The 20070-nt window shown below is 34.3% G+C and overlaps 1 protein-coding gene across 1 annotated transcript in view; it reads left to right on the top strand.

Moving 5' to 3' along the window:
• LOC105231083 (homeobox protein homothorax) overlaps window positions 1–20070 on the top strand; it is a 320426-nt gene that overhangs the window by 33917 nt on the left and 266439 nt on the right. Inside the window, exon 3 of the mRNA XM_049448510.1 lies at window positions 5029–5170. Within this exon, the coding sequence (XP_049304467.1) occupies window positions 5029–5170 (142 nt within the window). The remainder of the gene's footprint in view (window positions 1–5028; window positions 5171–20070) is intronic.

Here is a 20070-nt window from a genome sequence, read left to right as displayed (position 1 = left end):
AAAAAAATATATAAAAAAATTAAAAAAAAAATGTGAAAAAAATAAAAAAAAAATTTAAAAAAAAGAAATGGAAAAAAGTTTAAACAGAAAAACTTAGGTACTGCATTTAGGCGTCATTTATACAGTTTTATTAGTTCCCCTCACCTACCTCTAACTAACTTGTTAAGTAAGTGTGGAAGTGCAGCAGGAAAGAGGCCCTTCATTTGCTAACCGAAAAAGCATTTAACTAAAAAGCCATTATGCTCACTAGATTCGTGTATTTGTTGTTGCGTGCGCACATACCCTAATTTTGTTCAGGTGCAATTTGTTTGCAGAAGCGTGAAGCCAACTGTAACGTTGTGGCATTGGCTTATGTTGGACGGCGGATATCTTTTTTGGTGGCAAAGTCGAGACGTCGAATTGTCTGCGCTTATTTATTTGGTCAAATCAAACGGAAAGGTGCAATCAGAAAGAAGGTTGCGTGAATAATAAGTGTATGGCTAAATAAAAAGTTTCCAAAAATCAAATAAAAAAAATTTAAAAAAAAATATTTATAAAAAAAAGTAAAAATTAATGATAAAAATAATAATATAATAATAAAAATAATAATAATTGTTCTTAATTATAGTTTAGTATTTTTTAAATAATAAGATTTTAAGAAATAATATTCTGAATTTTTTTATGAATTAATTTAAAATTACGAAAAAAAATTTTTTTTAGGACTACCCTATTAGTATTTGAAATAATTTGTTGGTCAATTCTATATTTAGCTTACTTTTGAACAATAAAATTTTAAAGAATAATATTTGATACAAAATTTTTTTCTTTTAAGGACCACCCTATTAGTATTTGAAATAACTTGTTTGTCAATTCTGTATTTAGCTTACTTTTGAGCAATAAAATTTTAAAGAATAATATTTGATATAAATTTTTTTTCTTTTGAGGACTACCCTATTAGTGTTTGAAATATTTTTTGTCAAAAATATATTTAGTTTTCATTGCAAAAATAATAAAATAAATAATCAATATGAATTTTTTATTTCAAAATTTGTTTACTCTTTTATTTAGGACTACCCTATTACGATCTGATTATCTGAAAATTTGTTTTTTCCAATATAAATGTTTTTTTTATGTTTAAAAAATTATCAATATTAATTTCTACGCAAAAAATTTTCAACTTTAGTGACAATTTTTGAATAAGTAACTACTTTTCATGCTCTTAAAGCGATATTTTGTACATTACTGTAGCTTTATTGAAAAAAATTAAAATTAAATATATATTTTATAGTACCAAAATTAGCTAGAAAGACCAAATGGCATTTTGTTTTTGTATAATTCTAACAAGAAATTAAGGCAACTTACTTCAGTTCCCTTCGAAATACTGGAACATATGAGCAAGTATACACATACATACAAATATATACATACACATATATACATATATAAATACACATACATATACACATTTAAATAGCTGCCGCATTGTCAGACACAGCGGCAGGCACATTTTCAACGCAAATGACCATACATAATCCATCAATTGGAATCGAGCAAAGGGAACAGAAAATAAGAACAACAAAACCATTTATTTTTTTCGACGAAAGCAACCCAAGATAACACATGTAGCTGGCCATTTCAAGCCATTATCCCGCAATACAAAAGACCATGAACATTTTTAGGGAAGAAAATGAATTTTTTCGGTGTTCTTCGTCGAGCGCGGAATGCCATTCTTTGACTGTTTGCGCATGGATTATTGAAATTTGCTGTGAGGATATACAGAAAAAAGTACATACAAATAAAAAGGATATCTTATACATATGTACCAATGTATGCATGTGTATGTAACGCATTGAGCATATGTTATGGCGGCGGTAAAGGTGTAAGAAAAAGAGCAGCGCGCAGTTGGTTAGTAAGCCAATATAGGGAAGTCAGCAAAGGTGAAGCAGAAACCGGCTGTGCGTCGCTGGCAGCTGTTTGCTGCTAATAGATTTTTATTCACCAAAAATTATACAAAATGAAATATGGTGATTTGCATACAAAAATGCACTACATATACAAAAATATGCTGTATATACAAAAGCATGTTGCCGAAACATGTTGCTAAACATTTATTTTACCTGCGCCAGCACAGAAATAGCAGCGAAAATGCCTACATATTTTTTTATTAATCAAGTGCCTGGCATGTGAAGCTCAAAAAAGTAATAATAATAAATTTAAAAATTTTAGTACCATTCATATGTGCACTCGCAGACACCCAAATAAACCATTTATCATCTGACTGTAGTACAGCAACAAATACAGCCGGCAAAACAAGCGAACACACGCACATACACACAGTTAAACGTCGAGTTGCACATGAAAAACAATTTGTCATTACGGTGGAGCGGCAGAGTCAGCAGCAGCCGCGGCAGCAGCAGCGACGGTGGCGTCAGCGGCGCGTACAGCACACAGGCTCTACAGCCGGCCAATATAAATGTTGCTGAGTCCAGTTTTGTCTGCTGCTGCTACTGCTTTTATTGAAGTTCAGTGTTGACACGCACAAATTGCCAGTGTGACAAGTCGAAAGCGCACAGCTGAAAGCGAGTCTCACGAGATACACAACAAGAACAACAATAACATTAAAAAATAATAATAAATAACGTAGAATAACAAACGTATACAAATTGTAGATAGCCGTAAATATATTTTGCGTTTTGACAGATATTGGTCAAAGTTATCAACGCGCCGCTGCTTGTGCGCCTGTCACTTTTTGACAGTCGGTAATGTCATTATGACACATTTGTGGGTGATGGAGTATCCTCGCGCTCTCTCTCTCTCTCTCTCGCTCTTTTTCAGCACTGTTGTGTGAATATAGGTAAAATGGATGTATCAAAGGCAAACAGCTGATTCACTTTTCGCTTTTGACAGTCCGCAAAAACTCACTTGGCATGCGCTGATGTTCAATACTTTCTTATCATTTTGTTGTTGCATGCATATTATTACCGTCATAGCTTCGTAGTACGTTGAATTTTGCAAATTTTGTGACAGCTGCTGTCAATTTTGATTAAGTCACATGGCGCAGCTTTTCAGGCAGGCGTACAAAAGGCGGTCAGACGAAAATATACATGCAACAAGACTTGTGAACACCACGCCGCGCTGCGATTTTATTAATAAATTTTGATAACAACAACAAATAACAGCAACAACACCCGGCAGCGCTGCCTACTAGTTGCCGAACGGCGCGCGCAGGCTCTGGCGGCAACACTGCCACTTATTTGCAAGTGTGTTTGTATGTATTGACTAGTATGTATCTCTGACGTCTGCGTTGGTGTTTGTGTGTGTAGTGCTTTTGCGCTCCGAGATTTATTACGTTTTCGTGCAGCAATGACCCTCCTTTTTAGCGCTGTTGCTGTCACATACTTGTTGATTTCAATAAATTATTACCATTTATGCAAGTTTTTGGCGCTGCACACACACACACATATGCATTTCATTGCATATTTACTGTTTTTACGTGCTGCCAACTGTTACAGTATTAAGTTGCTCTCTCGCAGGCAACCGCAACTCGCACGCCCCGCCTCTAGAGATGTGTTTTAAAACAATAATTGTTGTTATTGTTGTTACTCTTTCAGTAGCACAACGTAATTTATGTGGTGTGTGGCAACGTTGACGCTATAAAACAATTTAAAACAATTTAACCATTAATTCTGAGACAAACGTTTTAAGGTCAGCAACATGTTGCACTCAATTATGGATAGGTAAACGGCGTTATCATCGTCACGCTATAATGTTTTTATGTATGTGTGGGTGTTCAGTAAGGGAAAGTAAACTTTTTACATGAAAAAAAATATATTTCTCAATTCGCTTTTAACAAGTTTTCGCATTCTTAAATCAAAATGAAAAAAAAAATATTGTCAAATTGCCTTAAAATTGCCCCCTTCTTATTTGAATTCCAAAAAATTTACCATTCCGAAGACTAAACATCTAATGCGCGCATTTTCCACCACTACAGTTGCCAAGAAAACATTGCACCAACAACGAAACGCAAGCCACCAGCAACCGTTGTCGCTAAGTAACGACATTCCATGCACCAACGCCACTGCAGCTCATTATTTATACGCATTTATTGGTGCCACGATAGCGTGCAACATACCAAATCATGCCCCCCCACACGCTTCTTGTTCCCAGCTCAACCGTCTCCCACGACATACTCTCCGCTCCTGCAGCATCATGCAACATGCGCCCTTTTACCGACCACTTCGCTATGGATTGCGGCGCTGCCGCACCAAATCACTTTCGACTTTAGTTCTAAAACTACGCACACACATACGACATATACATACAGCTGTGCCGCCACCCTTAAATGACTTTTCAGCGTGTAATATTGCAGCGCGCATCCAGCGGCGTCGGGAGCGCCAAGTTGCATGCAACACACCCACTGCACAGCGCAACCCACAACACATTTCTCACAGCGCACCGCAGCGCATACACTTGTCGTTTGGTTAATAAGTACATTGCTTCATCTCCGGCTTTCCAAAAGTTACGCGCGCTCTTTGCTGGCTTTGGCATTTCACAGCTAAAAATGGCTGCCACTGATGCGTCGCTCGGTGCATGCTCTAATTAAAATGCATTACTTAGTACTTTGCAACTTTCAGCTCAACTCTCATGCTAATTCGCCCACTACTTGGGTGCACATTGAGAAATAAAGTTGCTGCCATGTTGTTGCTATGTAGACGCACACTTGTGTATGACTTGGTTTGTTGATTTTGCTTTTTTTTGCCACACCATTAATGGCTTTTGATGGGCGTTGGTGGCCACACTTTTAGTACGCAGTGTTTTCATTACTCTGCGGTAATTAGTATAAACAAATGCGCTTTTTATTTGCGCTTTAAGTGCGTTACTCTTGATTTTATTGAAGTGTAAATATATATTTTTTAATCTCAATATATATTTTTTGTATATCTATATATATTTTTTGTATTACATATATAGTTATTTTTGTAAATATTTATTTTCTGTGTTCATCTGGCATATACTAATGCGTTGTGTTTTTGATTTTTCTCTTTGCAGACATCCACTATTCCCGCTCTTGGCGCTAATATTTGAAAAATGTGAGCTGGCCACATGTACGCCCCGAGAACCTGGCGTGCAAGGTGGTGATGTCTGTTCGTCAGAATCATTCAATGAAGATATAGCAATGTTCAGCAAACAGGTGAGATATTTATAGAAATACCTATATAAATGATTTTGAGAGATAGTGAAGTAAATTAGCGTTTAAAAAGTATTAAAATAATTATAACAAATTAAAAAAAATCTACAAAAAATAAGGAAAATCAAAGCTTAGAGAATTTCATGTGCTTTCGACAAGGTCGTAAGGTCCTTCAAAATCAATAAAGTTAAGTTCTCCCTATTTTTTAAATAAAAAAAATTCACTATAATTATGGCATATTAAACTTCAGGTAATTTACATTTTTTTTTATCAAGTTTTTAAGTAAGGATCTCTTTCTTTCTGTTGAAAAATTCTGACTCTCTGTATCCAAATCATTAGTCGTCGATTTCGGTGCAATTTATATACCTCATATCGTCACCTAAAATGCATAAAATTTTGAGCTTTCGCTGTCAGAGATAACCAGTATATAACCAATATATAACCAATATATAACCCATATATAACCAATATATAACCAATATATAACCCATATATAACCAATATATAACCATTTTATAACCAAAACCCAAATTTTGTTTCAATATGAGTGGTTTCTATTATATAATTTTTTCTTCATATATAAACTTATGAAAAGTGATGTTTCTTTATTTTGCATTTTAGTTGACGATATTCGAAAAACTGTGAAATAAATTTAAATAGCTGCAAATTTTTGTCTAACAATTAGAGATATTTCGGGAACATATGCTGATCTAATTTAAGCACTTCATTTTTAAAATCATTTCTCTTGAATTTTCAAGTGTTTCTTCGCATGACTTTAATTTCTAGAAATCAAATGTTTCCAACTCTTAAGCCATTCCATCCATACTCTGACGTTTCCCTCGACTTGACTCTGCTTAAAATGTGGTTTACCAATTTTGTTCCAAAATAGATCCGAAACATATGTGCCACATACTATTTCCACGAATAACCATACTTTCTTCCCACTAATTCCTACTTAAGAGGCGACTGAGATTTCATTTCACTTTTACCCCAGAAAAGTTTTCGATTTCATTGCCATTTCTCGTATATTCCAAAATATTCAACTGCACTTAGGCATAAATTCTGCTTGCTTACTTACTGATTGATGGATTATATGCGCTACACTTCGCTGCCTTACTAGCTGACAAACTGACTGCCACGCCAGCCAGCAGATCCACTTGACTGGTAATGAGAGATTATTTTTCTAAAATCCAACACATGTGGCACACACCCGCGTACTTGAGCGCGTACAAAACTGTTAAACGATCAGATTACCGGGGGTAGAATAATTAAATAAAAACAACAAGAACAATGTTGGCATAGGCGGTGAAATTTCCACAAGCGGGAGGCAACAAAGTCCAAATCAAGCTGGGTTGCGCGCAGACGCCTTATGATTTCAATCATTTTGCCAAATCTACGCTGAGCTACTTGAGTTAAAACTCGGGAATTGACAGACGAGCGCGCAAATAAGTAGAAATAAGTATGCATACAAATGTATGTATGTACTTATGAAGTAGGAATACTTAATTTAATTTTTGGTTTCTCCAACATTTGGTTGTTTGATTGTTGTTGTTGTGCACATCCGTGGCGTTGAAATTAAATGCTAAAGATGCACAATAAAAATATTATTTCAATGGAAAGCAAAACAATGTTGAGCACAAACAGATGTGACAAATATGTGTGGCAAGCAGGCGGACGGGCGGGCGTGTGAGTGCGCGCGGTTGGTGGACTTAGTGGTGGAATGATGTTGGTTGCGGCAGATACTCAGCCATACATTGACATGCGGTGACACATAGCCGCGTTGTCTGCTTGCCAGCAACGCCCTGCTGCCTGTAGTGCCAATGCCCACTAATTGAGCGCGTTTGTGCAACACCATAAGAAACGAAAACAAAAAATTAAGAAGAATTAAAAATAATTAAGAATGTGAAACAAGCAAATCGAAAGGAAATACAAAGTCGACGAAAATTGAAAACACAAGTTGCCACTTCCTTTAGCGCGCCAGCAACTGGAGTCGACGCAAATAAATCTCGAGCTACTTTTGGAGACAGACTCTTCGAAAAAAAAAATAAAAAAAAAAACAATTTAGTGAAAAAATCACTACTGCAACCCTACAACACTTAGGCACTTCCTTTGGCAACGCGCAACAGTGAGCGCGCATGTTTGCAACATTCCAGCATATGTACTCGCCAGCAGTGCGCGTTGTTGGTGACTTCATAAGAACGCACTTGCTGCCTGCCACACTGACATTTGAATAATTTACGATGGTTTAACATCAAAATTATGTCCACACTGTGCGGGCGAATACGCTGAACGACGTTATGATGGTGTTGATGTGCATGTTGCCCATAATGGGGCTGCTGATAGCCACCCTACTGCTGGTTGCGCGTAACTATAGCTCCGACTGATGATGATGATGGTGATAATGAACCGTGCCAATGACTAACTGACTGACTGTCGAACCCAAATCGACCTCCCATTCACTAAGCGGCAACTATGCGCGCATATTATTTCGGTATTGTTGTTATTGTTTTTTATTTATTTCACCGCAATAATACCACAACTTACTAATGTAGCGTATACTCGTATGTGTATATATTAGATCCCCCTTTCCGCTTACCGCGCACTTGCCGCACTGCTGCAACAATTTTTGAGGCGCGTTCACTTCAAGTGTGCAATAAAGAAATGAAAAAAAAATGACAAAAACAATGTAAGAAGCATATATCAGCCGCATGATCAGCATCAACATCAGCGCGCTGGTGCGAGATCACATTAAAAACACCATCAACGCAGGCACCTCATCACATTATGATTGCTGTCTGTCTGCCCTTCTTTGCGTGCTGCGCCTGTTGAAGCTGCATGCCACATACGTGCATACATATATGTGGTATGTACACATAAATATATTTATAAAACACATGTGCTGCTGCGACAAAAATTCAAAAAGTCAAAAGTGGCGTTGCTCTGGCAGACAACGCTGTGGCCGCCACAAAAGGAAGTTCAGTTTGCAGCAAAAAGAAAAAAATGCAATTTTCAAATTCTAAAAAAAAAAAAATGTTCAATATGCCAAATATGACATGTCAGTGCAGTGAAATAATAATCAGAAAAATTATGTTTTTATTTATGGCTCATTTGTGCGCCTTTTGATGGCTTTGTTTCGCTACTGAGCCGTTGGTGCTTGAGCGCTGCTCGAGTTGAAGATGATGCTGTGGAGCCAGCCTTGCATGTTGCGCAGCAACATATTTATTTTGCTTGGTTCTATAAGCGACGTAGGCTTTTAAAGCCAGAAAATGTTATGATCTTAAGGCGAAAAATATTAATTTTTTAATTAATATTTATTTATACTTGCAACATTTGAGATTTTTGTTGTTTTTATGCTCCACATTAAATATATTTCGAAGTAAATATTGTGGAGAAAATTATTTTAAGCGCTGTAAAGCATTTTTAATTATTTTTATGACGAATTTTCATTTTTTTAAATAAATTAAAAATTAAATTTTTTTTCAAAATACAAAAATATTCATATTTCGCCTCATTCTAACAAAAAATAGCAGCCGCGTGTTGCAGCATTGAAATATATGTGGCACATAACACTTTTCTGTACGCACAAAAGCGTTTTATTGCATTCCCCCACTCTTGAGTTGCACGAAAACCGCCGGCAACACACTTGCAACATTTGCTCAATTGCAAAATCTTAATTCCGCACATAAACAACGGCATGCAGATTTAGTAGCATAATTTTTCATATACTAATTTGTGCGCATTTCACAGACACACACACGCACCGCCACAAATTAATTTCCAACAACTGCTTAGTGCCACACTTAGCGATTTGCACAAAAATAGCTCGGAAAAGTGCAATAAGTAGCGAGAATTTGAAAATAAACGTAGGCATAGAATGGATTTGCGCTACCGATCGCGCAGTCTGCCTGCAGTGTTGTTTACATTGCGACAGCCAGTAGGCAGTCTGTGGCAGCAGCAACTTCATCAACATGCTTATCATGTCGATCATCATTCAAAAGCGCGCCCAAAAGCATGCGTCTGTGTGTGTGGGTTTGTGTGTCAACGACGTCATGATTGTCAGGCGAATAGTTGTCTTCATCAATGCACTTGCCGCTATGCCCTGGTGCATCTTCCTTGCAGACTGTTGTGCTGCCACAAACAAGCAAATGACACTATTGCAACGCGTAAAAATGAAAAACAAAATTCAAAAATACAGAGCTGCTTTTTCGCTTTATTTATGTTGCCAAAAATAACGCCGACACAACATTAGTTGCTTACGCAGTTGTTGTTGCTATTTGTGTTGCATTTTCTAAATATCGCCTTGCTCTCTATGCACTTTTGTTGTGTTTGTGTATGCACAAAATTTTTTACTCTTTTAGCTTTTGGCTGTTTCAAAGTGCAATTGTTGTTGTTGTCGTTTGTATTATTGTTTTTGCCGCTCTTGATGTTTCTAATTTAGTTGCCGCAGCTGACTTTTGTGAACGTTTATTTTCGAAACTCATATATTTTATTTAAGTGTGAAAGAAGAAGCAGCAGCAGCAAAATAAAAGTAGCAAAAACAACAAAAAAGCCAAAAACAAAAATTTGTAGGCATCGAGTGTAGAGGTTAAACTTTGCTGTCGCGCTGGTGAGCGATGTTGCATGCCATGTGTATCGAATGCTTGATGTATGTGCTGCTTTTAAAACTTAAATACTTTTTTCTCTTTTTTATAAATTTTTTTGTTTGAATTTTTCTTTTGATTTTTTTGTTTCTTGCTTTTAATGCGATTTTTGTTTTGGTTTAATCGTGTGAGTGCCACATTTCTTAGAAGTGGGGGTAAAATGGTTGTTTGGTGTGAAAAATTTTTCAGGCTCAGCGCTTACCGCGTGTGAGTAAGTGAGTGTGAGGCGCAACACAGACTGTGCGTTTGTATTGTGGCAAATAGGCGTATTAACTGGCAGACAGATTGCTGGCGATAGGCATAGAGCGTGATAAAACCATGTTGCTAGTTGACGGCGCTTTGACAGGGAGTGAGCTGAGGGGGTCAGAGCATGGAAAGTTGCATTTGTGTGAACTTAAAATTTTATATGTTATAAAATATTTGAAAATGTATTTGCATTATTAGTATTTAATTTAATATAGGCCGAAACATTTTTTTTAATTTGTTTCAGTGTCAATATAAGTTAACGTCATTTATAAAAATATTCAAAAAATATTAATCAAGAGAAAATTACAAATTTTGCATTAAAAATAAAAAAATTAGTGTTACAGAAAAAATTAAAATTAAAAATTAAAAAAATTTAATTGAAATAAATAAATAAAAAAATTAATTAAAAAATATTAGTTGAAAAAATTAATAAAATTTTTATTAAAAATAAAAATTGAATATTACGGAAAAAATTGAAATTTATAATTATAAACATTTAATTGAAAAAATTAACAATATTTTAATTAAAATTAAAAAATTAATATTACAAAAAAAATAAATATTACGGAAAAAATTAAAATTAATAATTAAAAAATTTTAATTAAAAAATAAAAATTAAAAATAATTAAAAAAATTAATTTAAAAAAATTAACAAAATTTTTAACAAAAATAAACATTAAACAAAACAGAAAAAATAACAATAAATAATTAAAAAAATATTGCTTAAAAATTTATTAAATTTTTTATAAAAAATAAAAAACCAATATTACCGAAAAAAAAAATAAACGCTAGCAACAACTCAGCAATCTTCCTACCTTTTGCTCTACAATGTCGTTCTTAAAAAAATTTACCCAATAAATATTCATTTTTAAAATTATTCATAACGCACAGCGAAATTGATTTTATTTCGGAAAATATGCACATACTTAAGCACATATAAATCTTGGTGAACTCACATGCCAGCTGAAATGAAATACCAACGTCGGGGCCAGCGCACATAAGCCAGTCAACAAAAAATTTACTATTTTAATTAATTTTAAAGCCAATTAAGTAAATATAAAATTTTTTAAAATCAATAATATTTTACTAAATCGCACATTGTAACCGCAACTTGCTTGTGGCAGCAACCACAATGCGCATTTTTTACTAAGAGCTTGTTATTAAAAAAAATATTTTTCATATGATTTTCTCCAAATCAAAAATTTTTGCTCACTGGGTTGCCGCTTTTGACTCAGCGCTCAACCGCCAACCGCCTCAACTGCCTGAAAGCGCAAAGAATTCATAAGTGAACATCGCTCTTTCAGTTGCTGATGATTATTGTAATAATGTTGTTGTTGTTGTTTTTTGCTTTTTGTTTTTCGTTTCTGAATTTTTGGCATTTGGCATAATGATTAATGAAGTACGGGTAAATAGCATGGTTGTTAGTTTGTTGGCTTTAGTAGCCGCGCTTGTTGTTGTTGCTACAATAAATACATCTGTATGTTGACGCCGATGATGATGGTGATGCTGCTGTTGGCACTGACGGCTGTTTTTCATACTAACTGTGTTTGGCCGATGCCTATGTTGTTCGCTGATTGTCTGCTGTTTGCCCCGACAACGTTCTGTCTGCGCAGTGAGCGCTGCGCTTCCTAGTCTGCTTCTTCCTGCTCATTTAACATGCTGCAAACATACACACACATACATACATACATACTTATACATACATATATGGGTATGTACAATACTGATTCTGTTTTAACGCATCATCAACAGCATGAAAACAAGCATTTCTCAGATTCTAGATTTTGCTCAGTGTTGTTGTCAATATTTGTTGCTGTTGCTGCTTTGCCATATCCACCGTTGTATGTTGTATGAAATGTAATTATTAATTTTTATTTTTATGAATTTTACAAGCACAAAATTTGATGTTGATGAGTTTGCTTGTTGAGTTTTTAATTTTGGTGAACAAAAATGTTGCTGCAAAAAGTGCTCGCATACAAGGAAATTAACATCATTAATATTGACAACAAGCGAAATTAATTAGTAAGCTGCAATGATCCAGGAGGAAGCGAAAATTTTTTCATCAATAATATTCAGTAGTGGAAGATTTTAGGTATTTTTGAATGAAAAAAATTTTCGCAAGCAAAAATTTCAGCAAACCAATGCGGGAAATATTTACCGCTATATACATACATATATGATTATAATTCTCAAATTATTGTAAAAAGAATATCTAAAATCATACCTTATATATCCAAAATCTTGCTCTAGTACCTTTTTTTTACTTCCAAATGTATGCCATCTGCAACAACTTTCTCTCCTTGCTCCATTTCATTAGCATTTAATTTAGTTGTTTGCTGCAAAAATCACAATAATTTAATTAAATAATTAATCGCGTAAATCAATCGGTTAATTGAGCACAGCATGCAAGCAAATAAATTACACATGCCGCAAAGCGGCAGTTAGTTGCAACACCTGCACACATAAGCACATATGTATATAAAATGTTATACTATATATACACATATGCTGTTGTGTGGCAAGTGCCACACTTTCATACATTTGTAAGCGTATATTTAACTGCGTGTAGCCGATTTTAGACACTGCTAATTATAAACAAATAAATTACATGTAGGTAGACATTTTTATTACGCTCACCCACCTAAACAGCTGAGCAAGAAATTACAGAAAAGAGCTGACAAATATATGTACACATGTAGTAGGTGCCTTGTGGCAAGCGAGCAATGTGTAGCAAGTGTGTTGGCAATTTAATAGCCAAAAGTGTTGACATAATTGTCGCCACAACCACAACGGCAATGGCATTTGAAGACTAGCATGAGAGAAAAAACAGAAAAAAAAGACATTGAAGATACATTGCCACATGCGTGACAGTTATGTGTTTGTTGCACACGTTGCTTAGGTGCTAGCGCTCACTCTGCCACAATGTATAGTGTTTCTGCTTCGCGTTTTGATATTTAAATTCTAATTGCCGTGCGTTTTATCAAACCTTTTGCTGCCCCATATAATAAAATTCAGCTGACAAAGCAAACCGAAATCTTCACAACATTACCTACACATGTATGTATACAAATACATTATCTGCACACAAACACACACGCTTATCTAGCTACGCATCTCAAAGCACTGCTCATTACTTTCTTTTTCTACTTTTTTCTATTTTTTCCATTTTTTCACCATTTAAGCCATAGGAAAATATAGATTTTTTGTGATACACAAATGGTTTGGGTGTTCTTAACAATTATGTATGCACATACATACACATAAACTTATTTGAACGCTATGCCACATATTTTGCCTTTTCTCAGCTACGCTTCGGTATTTTTCTCTAGAATTGCTCAAAATTACTAGTTTCGTTAATTTCATCTATGATTCCTTAACGGCGTAACGACCTTTCTTTCAATTTACCTGCCGCCAGCAGTATATGCGCCGCATACAGGTTCCAGCTATAACGCTACAACGTTTGTAATCAGTAATGAAGCCAAGGCACAAGCAGCAGTCTAAGAAAAGGTTCACATTCTACCTTTGGTTTTTCCATTGTTTCAAAACGAAATCGCATTGCTTTCTAGAGAAAAAATATTTCTTTTACAAAAAACTGAATTCGTAACACACAAACGTACGGCAGGCATTTAAAAAAGGGCATTAACGCATACAATTTGTGTCTCCTTGTGGCACTATTGTGCTGTATGTGTGTGTTGCGCATGCGCATATTGCTCATTTCGTGCCTTTAGTGCCTTTGGTGTGGCGTAGCATACCTTTTGCGCTCTAAACAAAATCACAACACTAACACATACACACATGCATATAATATAAAAGTGTATGAGAGAAATATCATTTGTGTACAAGTTTAAGGCATTTTAATCTGCTTTGTTTCATTTATGTTTTTTTATTTTATTATATATTTTTTGTCTTGCTTGTCGAGCATTCGTTAAGCAGAATTATTCCTGCTTCTTCAATTATACTCACATGCTTCTTTCTCGGCAGCCTTTAGGGCCAATGCATTGAAAAAAGTTGTGGGGTACCTTTTTAATTTGCCCCTACCCTCTTTTTATCAACGCAAATGCCTTAGCCGCGCTATATCTTTCGCGCCACAAAAAGATTCATTCATACCTACACAGATGCAAGCAGTAATTTCGAATATAATAATGCGTTCGAATTAAAAAAATATCAAATGTGTGCAGTAAAAACTGTAAATGAAATCATAGATTGCTTGCAAGGATATTACTTGCGTCAACCCCTGGTGTGGCCGTAAGCGGTTTTAGATTACGCGAACAATGCTTTTGGAGGTAAGAAAGAAATTCATTACCAACTACAGCTACGCAAAACATGTAAAGGTGTGCTTGACGTGTGTATGTGTGTTATGAAAGACACAATAAACAGCAATAAATGAGCATTCTTCGTGTCCTTTTGACGCAACTGTAATGCTATTGCGCAGTCATAACTGTTGTTATGCAAACTTTATAACAGCAAATAGTTGTATATGCGTTTCTGGCAGTGCCACAAGCAGAAATTTACTTTTGTGGCAACATATGCAAGTTGCAACATTTTAAAAGCCATTCAAATTAAGCTTGCCTCACACTAAAAATTGCTTTTTATTAGCAATAATTTCATTTAGAGAAGTTTTAAAGCACATTTGCTCTTATAACTTCAATTTTATATATATTTTTTTTAATTTTCACAAAACTATTTTCGCTGCCATCAAACAAGCAAGAATTCGCCCACAAAAGCACCCTAAATTGTTTATGCCACAATCATTTCGCAGCTTTTGCAGCCAACTAAATGTTTATTTTAATTACATACACACATACGTCATAACATCATTTTACGTGGCGCTGCCCACCGCCCCTGCACCCCTTGCCACACATTAAACACGTCTTGTAAAAATGTATGCCAGACATTAGACATCGATAGACGCCAGCTTCCAACCGCTAACTGATTAGGCTGTTCGCCTTGCAACTGCGCTGGCCATCAGCGTTTTGTTTACAAAAAAAAAATTTATAATTTTTCCAAATATTCAATACCGTACATTTTTGTATTGAAAGTTGCCTAAGTAGTGCATGAGCAGCAGGAAATTTTCCCTGAATACACACAAACATATTCAGCAATGTGCTGAATGACAGCTCGACAGCCAGACAGACAGTTGGTTGCCACAGAGTGGGAAGAACTCAACGCGCTACGTTTAACTTCTTAGACTCAACAAACACGACGCTTGCTATTGTTAACTTTTCATTGCAATATTTGTTTATAAAACCACTTGGCGCCTTTTAAATGTTGTTATTATATCCATTTGTTGCCTTGCCATACATGACGTGCGAGCTGACTGGATGACTGCCTCGCTGGCTGGCTGGCTGGCGGTACGTTGCAACAATATTGCCCGAACGCTGGAAGGTGTTGAATGAGCGCTTATATGTACATAAATGTATACGTGTATGTGTATATATGTGTGTGTCTATTTGAAAACTTGTTTTGAAATTGTAAATCGTTTAATTTTTCCATTACATTTGTAGAGCAAATAACTAGTGCGTGCATCACATGTCACAAGCGCCACAGCAGCGGCATGCACCACGAGGGCGGTCGGCAATATTATTCGTCAATGTTTACTTTAAAAATTATGCAGCGCAAAGTTGCTTAGTCCACAAGTCTGGTCATTGACATGCCTACGCCTGCAATTGTTGCTGCAACATTTCTTATTTACCTTGATTTTGTTGTAATTTCCTGCATGCGTCAACAAATGCTTATTTTAAATAAAATATTACTGGGAATCACATTGTGTGTACAACACACACACACATACGCACTGAAACGTACGTGCCACAATATTTTTTAAAGTTCGATTTCTCTGTATAAGTTTGACCTCATACTTATTTATATTTATATTTGCTTGTTGTTGTTTGTTGTATGTTTATTTAAATTTAAATTGTTGCCACTTAACAGCTTTGGCCACCGCTGCATTATTCTCGAAATTCAGCCTCATCAAATGCCCGCCCACGCACGCACGCCATACGTTCATACGCGGACGATCGTCGCGTTTCGGGCTTCGCGCATTGAGTGGCGTAGAAATTCGCTCGCTCGTAAATCAAGCAAATCACAAAAGCACACAGGCAGCTCAATACAAAACACACACACATATTCATTCATACATACACACAAATATTTAGCTATTTGTTTAACAATGCCGCTCGGCTTGTCACTTACACGTCAGACGTGAGACAGACGTCATTGGAAAATATACACTTTTTAACGCCTATACGTGCACTTTTTTTGTTGTTTTGTGGGCAAGTAATTTCTTGATTTTAATGGAAAAACTAAAAATAAGCTGAGCGCTAAATAAATAGAAAAAAAAATTATAGAAAATTAAAAATATCCGGAAAAATATAATTGGTGTTTTTGAACGAGCTAGGTCATGCTGTTAATTTTATTGCCTTTCACAAATAGTTAAATATTTGAAATTCAAAAAGCTTCTCATTTATTATATATGCACGAGTATATCTCTGTAGGCTTTTTAATTTATTTATATCAATTCAAGTAGTTTGAGGGCCTTTTTATATAAAATTAAGCTTTATTATAATTAAGTCAATAAAGCTCACGGTTTAAAGCGTGAAAACTGTAAGTTCAGGCTTAAAACAAAAAAAAATAATAATAATTTTTAATTAAAAAAATATATTTAAAATTCAGTTATTTGTTTACTTTAAATTATTTTTCTTAAAAGAAAAAAAAATATTTACAACAAATTAATTGAATTATTTTAGTAGTAAAAATATATAATATAAAAGCGAATATTAAAATAAATTCGTCTATAAAAGTATGTTTGTAGTAATTTTTTCCAAAAAGCTGATTTTTAGTAAATAAAATAAATATTTAAAAAAATAAATAATAGGCTTTTTTATACCGAAAAGCTGAGTTTTCAATAAATTTTTTAAAAAAATTTTGATTTTTAATTAAATCTCCATTTTCCCAAATTTATATAGTAAATCTGAAATGTAAACTCAACGCCGCATGAATGTAAAATATATGCCTTTTTGTTTCCTGGTATATAAATATGTATGTACAAGTAATTCAGATCATAAATATCAGTGTTTATAATCACACTCGGCATATAAAGGTGGTAACTACACGCATTCTAAGTTTAGCCGAGCACTTGGTATGCGGTAAATTGATTTCAATTTTCCACAGAAACATTCCTTGGCGCAGAACCACACGCGCATACATATAGATATACATATGTACATATGTATATGTATATAAAATATATGTATATGTATGTATGTATATAAAATAGTTCATAGCTCTTTCGACGCATACAAACATTCTAAGTTTACAGCTGTCTGACGTAGCAATCACGAAACGATGCTGATTGATGTGTACGCTCATGAGCAGAAAAAAAGTTTAACAGTAAAATGAGAGTTTTTATTAACACTTTGTGCCTACAAGCAGGTCTGCAGTACATTTGCAAGGCAACAAGATTTGGACTTGTAGTTCTTTGGTTGTGAGCAATAAAGTCTGATACTAACTTCAGGCGGGAAATTGCTCAAAAAAGGTATCACAAGCATTAAAGCATGCATTTCTGAGCTTTTTTTGCTTCAAAAATATTTTTTTTTTATTCCAGTCACTGCGTCTTCTCACAGCTTTCTACCATACTCTGTTAAATTTTCTGCTGGTGTTTTGTAAGGAAATTTGTTTACATTTCCAATCAATGTGATTGATGTTTTTGTTTATGAATTCACCACTAAAAGCTGCAAGCAAAAATGTTGCTGAAAGGGCGGGAAATTCATGATAGAAAGTGGATGAACAATATAATATAAAAGGAAAGCAAATTTCATGCACATTATAATTTTTAATTTCGACTTATATAATTGAAAAATATTACTAAATATTATAAATCATTTCATTAATTCTACAGCTAAAAATTAAAAAAAATTTAGTTTTTATTTTAATTGCTTTCATACACACAACAATGTCGCTAGCAACATGCGCGCTTTAACATCGCGTGACAAGCACTTGTTGCGGCAACATTTACATTGCTGCCGTCAACATAAAATTTATGATCACAACAGTGGCATTGACACTGTGGTTTGTCTAAAAGTGGTTGTTGTACCACGCGATTATCACAACACCGTTATTTACTATACATTTTGTTTGTATACATATTTTAAACCGAAATGATTTAGTTGAAAGCTTGCGATTTAATTGCGCGCACATTTGTTGATGCTACCGCATAGCTGCTAACATTGTTGTTGTCATTAACAGCCGCGAAGCTGTTGTGGTGTTGTTCTCAGGCAACAACAGCGCGCTTGTGTTGTAAATCAATTTTTGGTGATTGTGTGTTTGCTGGATTGCTATTAATATTGTTGTTGTTCTTTTTTATTTTTATTTTTGTTATTTTTAGTAATTTGTTTTTTTCGCTGGGCGCATACATCATTTTAATACGCTATATACACATTAGTGCTGGGATACATTGTTTTGGCAACATGTTGCGGCAATTCAAAAACCTAAAAAAGAAGAATATTTTCTTAAAATTTTACTTATGGGTGTTTAAAAATTAATATTTTCTATCAAAAAATTTAATTTCGCACTTAAAACTTTCAAATAACGGCATTTATCGATTCGCTCGCACATTGTATTGAAATCACTACCACTTTTAATTATCTTAATGCCTACACACGCCATCGTAAAATCAATTGCACAACATTTATGACAAAAACAAACAGTAGTCCAAAGTTATAACAATGGCAAATATGAATCAAGCAATAACAGTTAATAGCTTTTAATATCAGCAACACCTCATAATCGCGCGATACTCTCTACACTCACCTGAAAACTCGCCCTCCCGGCTGGGCACAATGGCGCAAATGCATTAGCAGTTTTTAAAATTTTATGAATTGTTATTTCCCTACTATATTGCACTAATTTGAAAAACGAAATAAAAATGCGACCGTCATTAAATGCCCGTAATCCCACAATACTCGTACTGCTCTTTTTCCTCGAATATGTCTGCATTAAAATGATTTTAATTTCTCACGTGATAAACGCTTAATAGCGCAGTCACATAAAAGCGCTGAATGGAAATTGCTTTGGTAACACTAAAATAAATTGTACTGAAAATGAAGTGAAATGAAAACGGTGGCATAAAAAATTTCGAGCAAATTGTGGCCAATAAACCGTAATTTATTTGTTGCTCCAAACAATTGCTAAATATAATTTTACAATGTTAATTACATACATACATATGCACAGCTATATAGAGCTGGGTATTTTTATATTTGTTTGGTTTGACTACCGACTCTGTCATAAAGTTTCAAGAAGCAAAAGAAGTCGTTCGGAAATGTAGGAGTAGTGCTGTTGTAAAACGGAAAGCTACTCAACTCAGGTGTCATAAAGTTCGTGCTCAATTGTGAGAGAGGGTCGCAGAGAAAATGAGAGCAATGAAGAGATATAAATGCTGGTGGCAAATATTAACAAAAAAATTATTAAAATGAAATGGTTAAGTTGGAACTTCGTAATTATCTTGCTGAAAATTATTAAAAATTAATTTAATTTAATTATGTAAATTAAAGTTTAATTTAAATTTCAAAATTTTCTAGAAAAAATTATAATTTTAGAGATATAATATACATGTAGATTAAAAGAAAAATTAAAAAAAAAAAAATTTAAATAAAATTATAAAAAAAGAATAGTTTTAAAAAATTAAAGTAATTAAATAAAATAAAATTATTAATTAAATTAGAAAAATTTTTTTAAGATATTCTTGAATATCACGCATTCTTCGTTGGCTTTAGCTCTTCTTGTAATTTTTTTTTTTCAAATTCACCTCGCTTAGTGCAACTCACTGCCATATACTACATACATACATATGTACGTATGGATGTATATAACTTGCTTATCAGTCTTCATATTTTATGATTACTTTTCATATCATTTTATGACATGGATTTTGGCCGTCTTTCACTGATTTCACCTAATTAATTTCTCAACAATAAATATACACACGTTTGCATTTAAATTTGTGACACATACACACCT

This window comes from Bactrocera dorsalis, chromosome 2 (assembly GCF_023373825.1).
Source record: "Bactrocera dorsalis isolate Fly_Bdor chromosome 2, ASM2337382v1, whole genome shotgun sequence".
Classification (NCBI taxonomy): Eukaryota; Metazoa; Arthropoda; class Insecta; order Diptera; family Tephritidae; genus Bactrocera; species Bactrocera dorsalis.
Note: the sequence above shows the minus strand (reverse complement) of the source record. Positions and strands in the feature narration are given on the sequence as shown.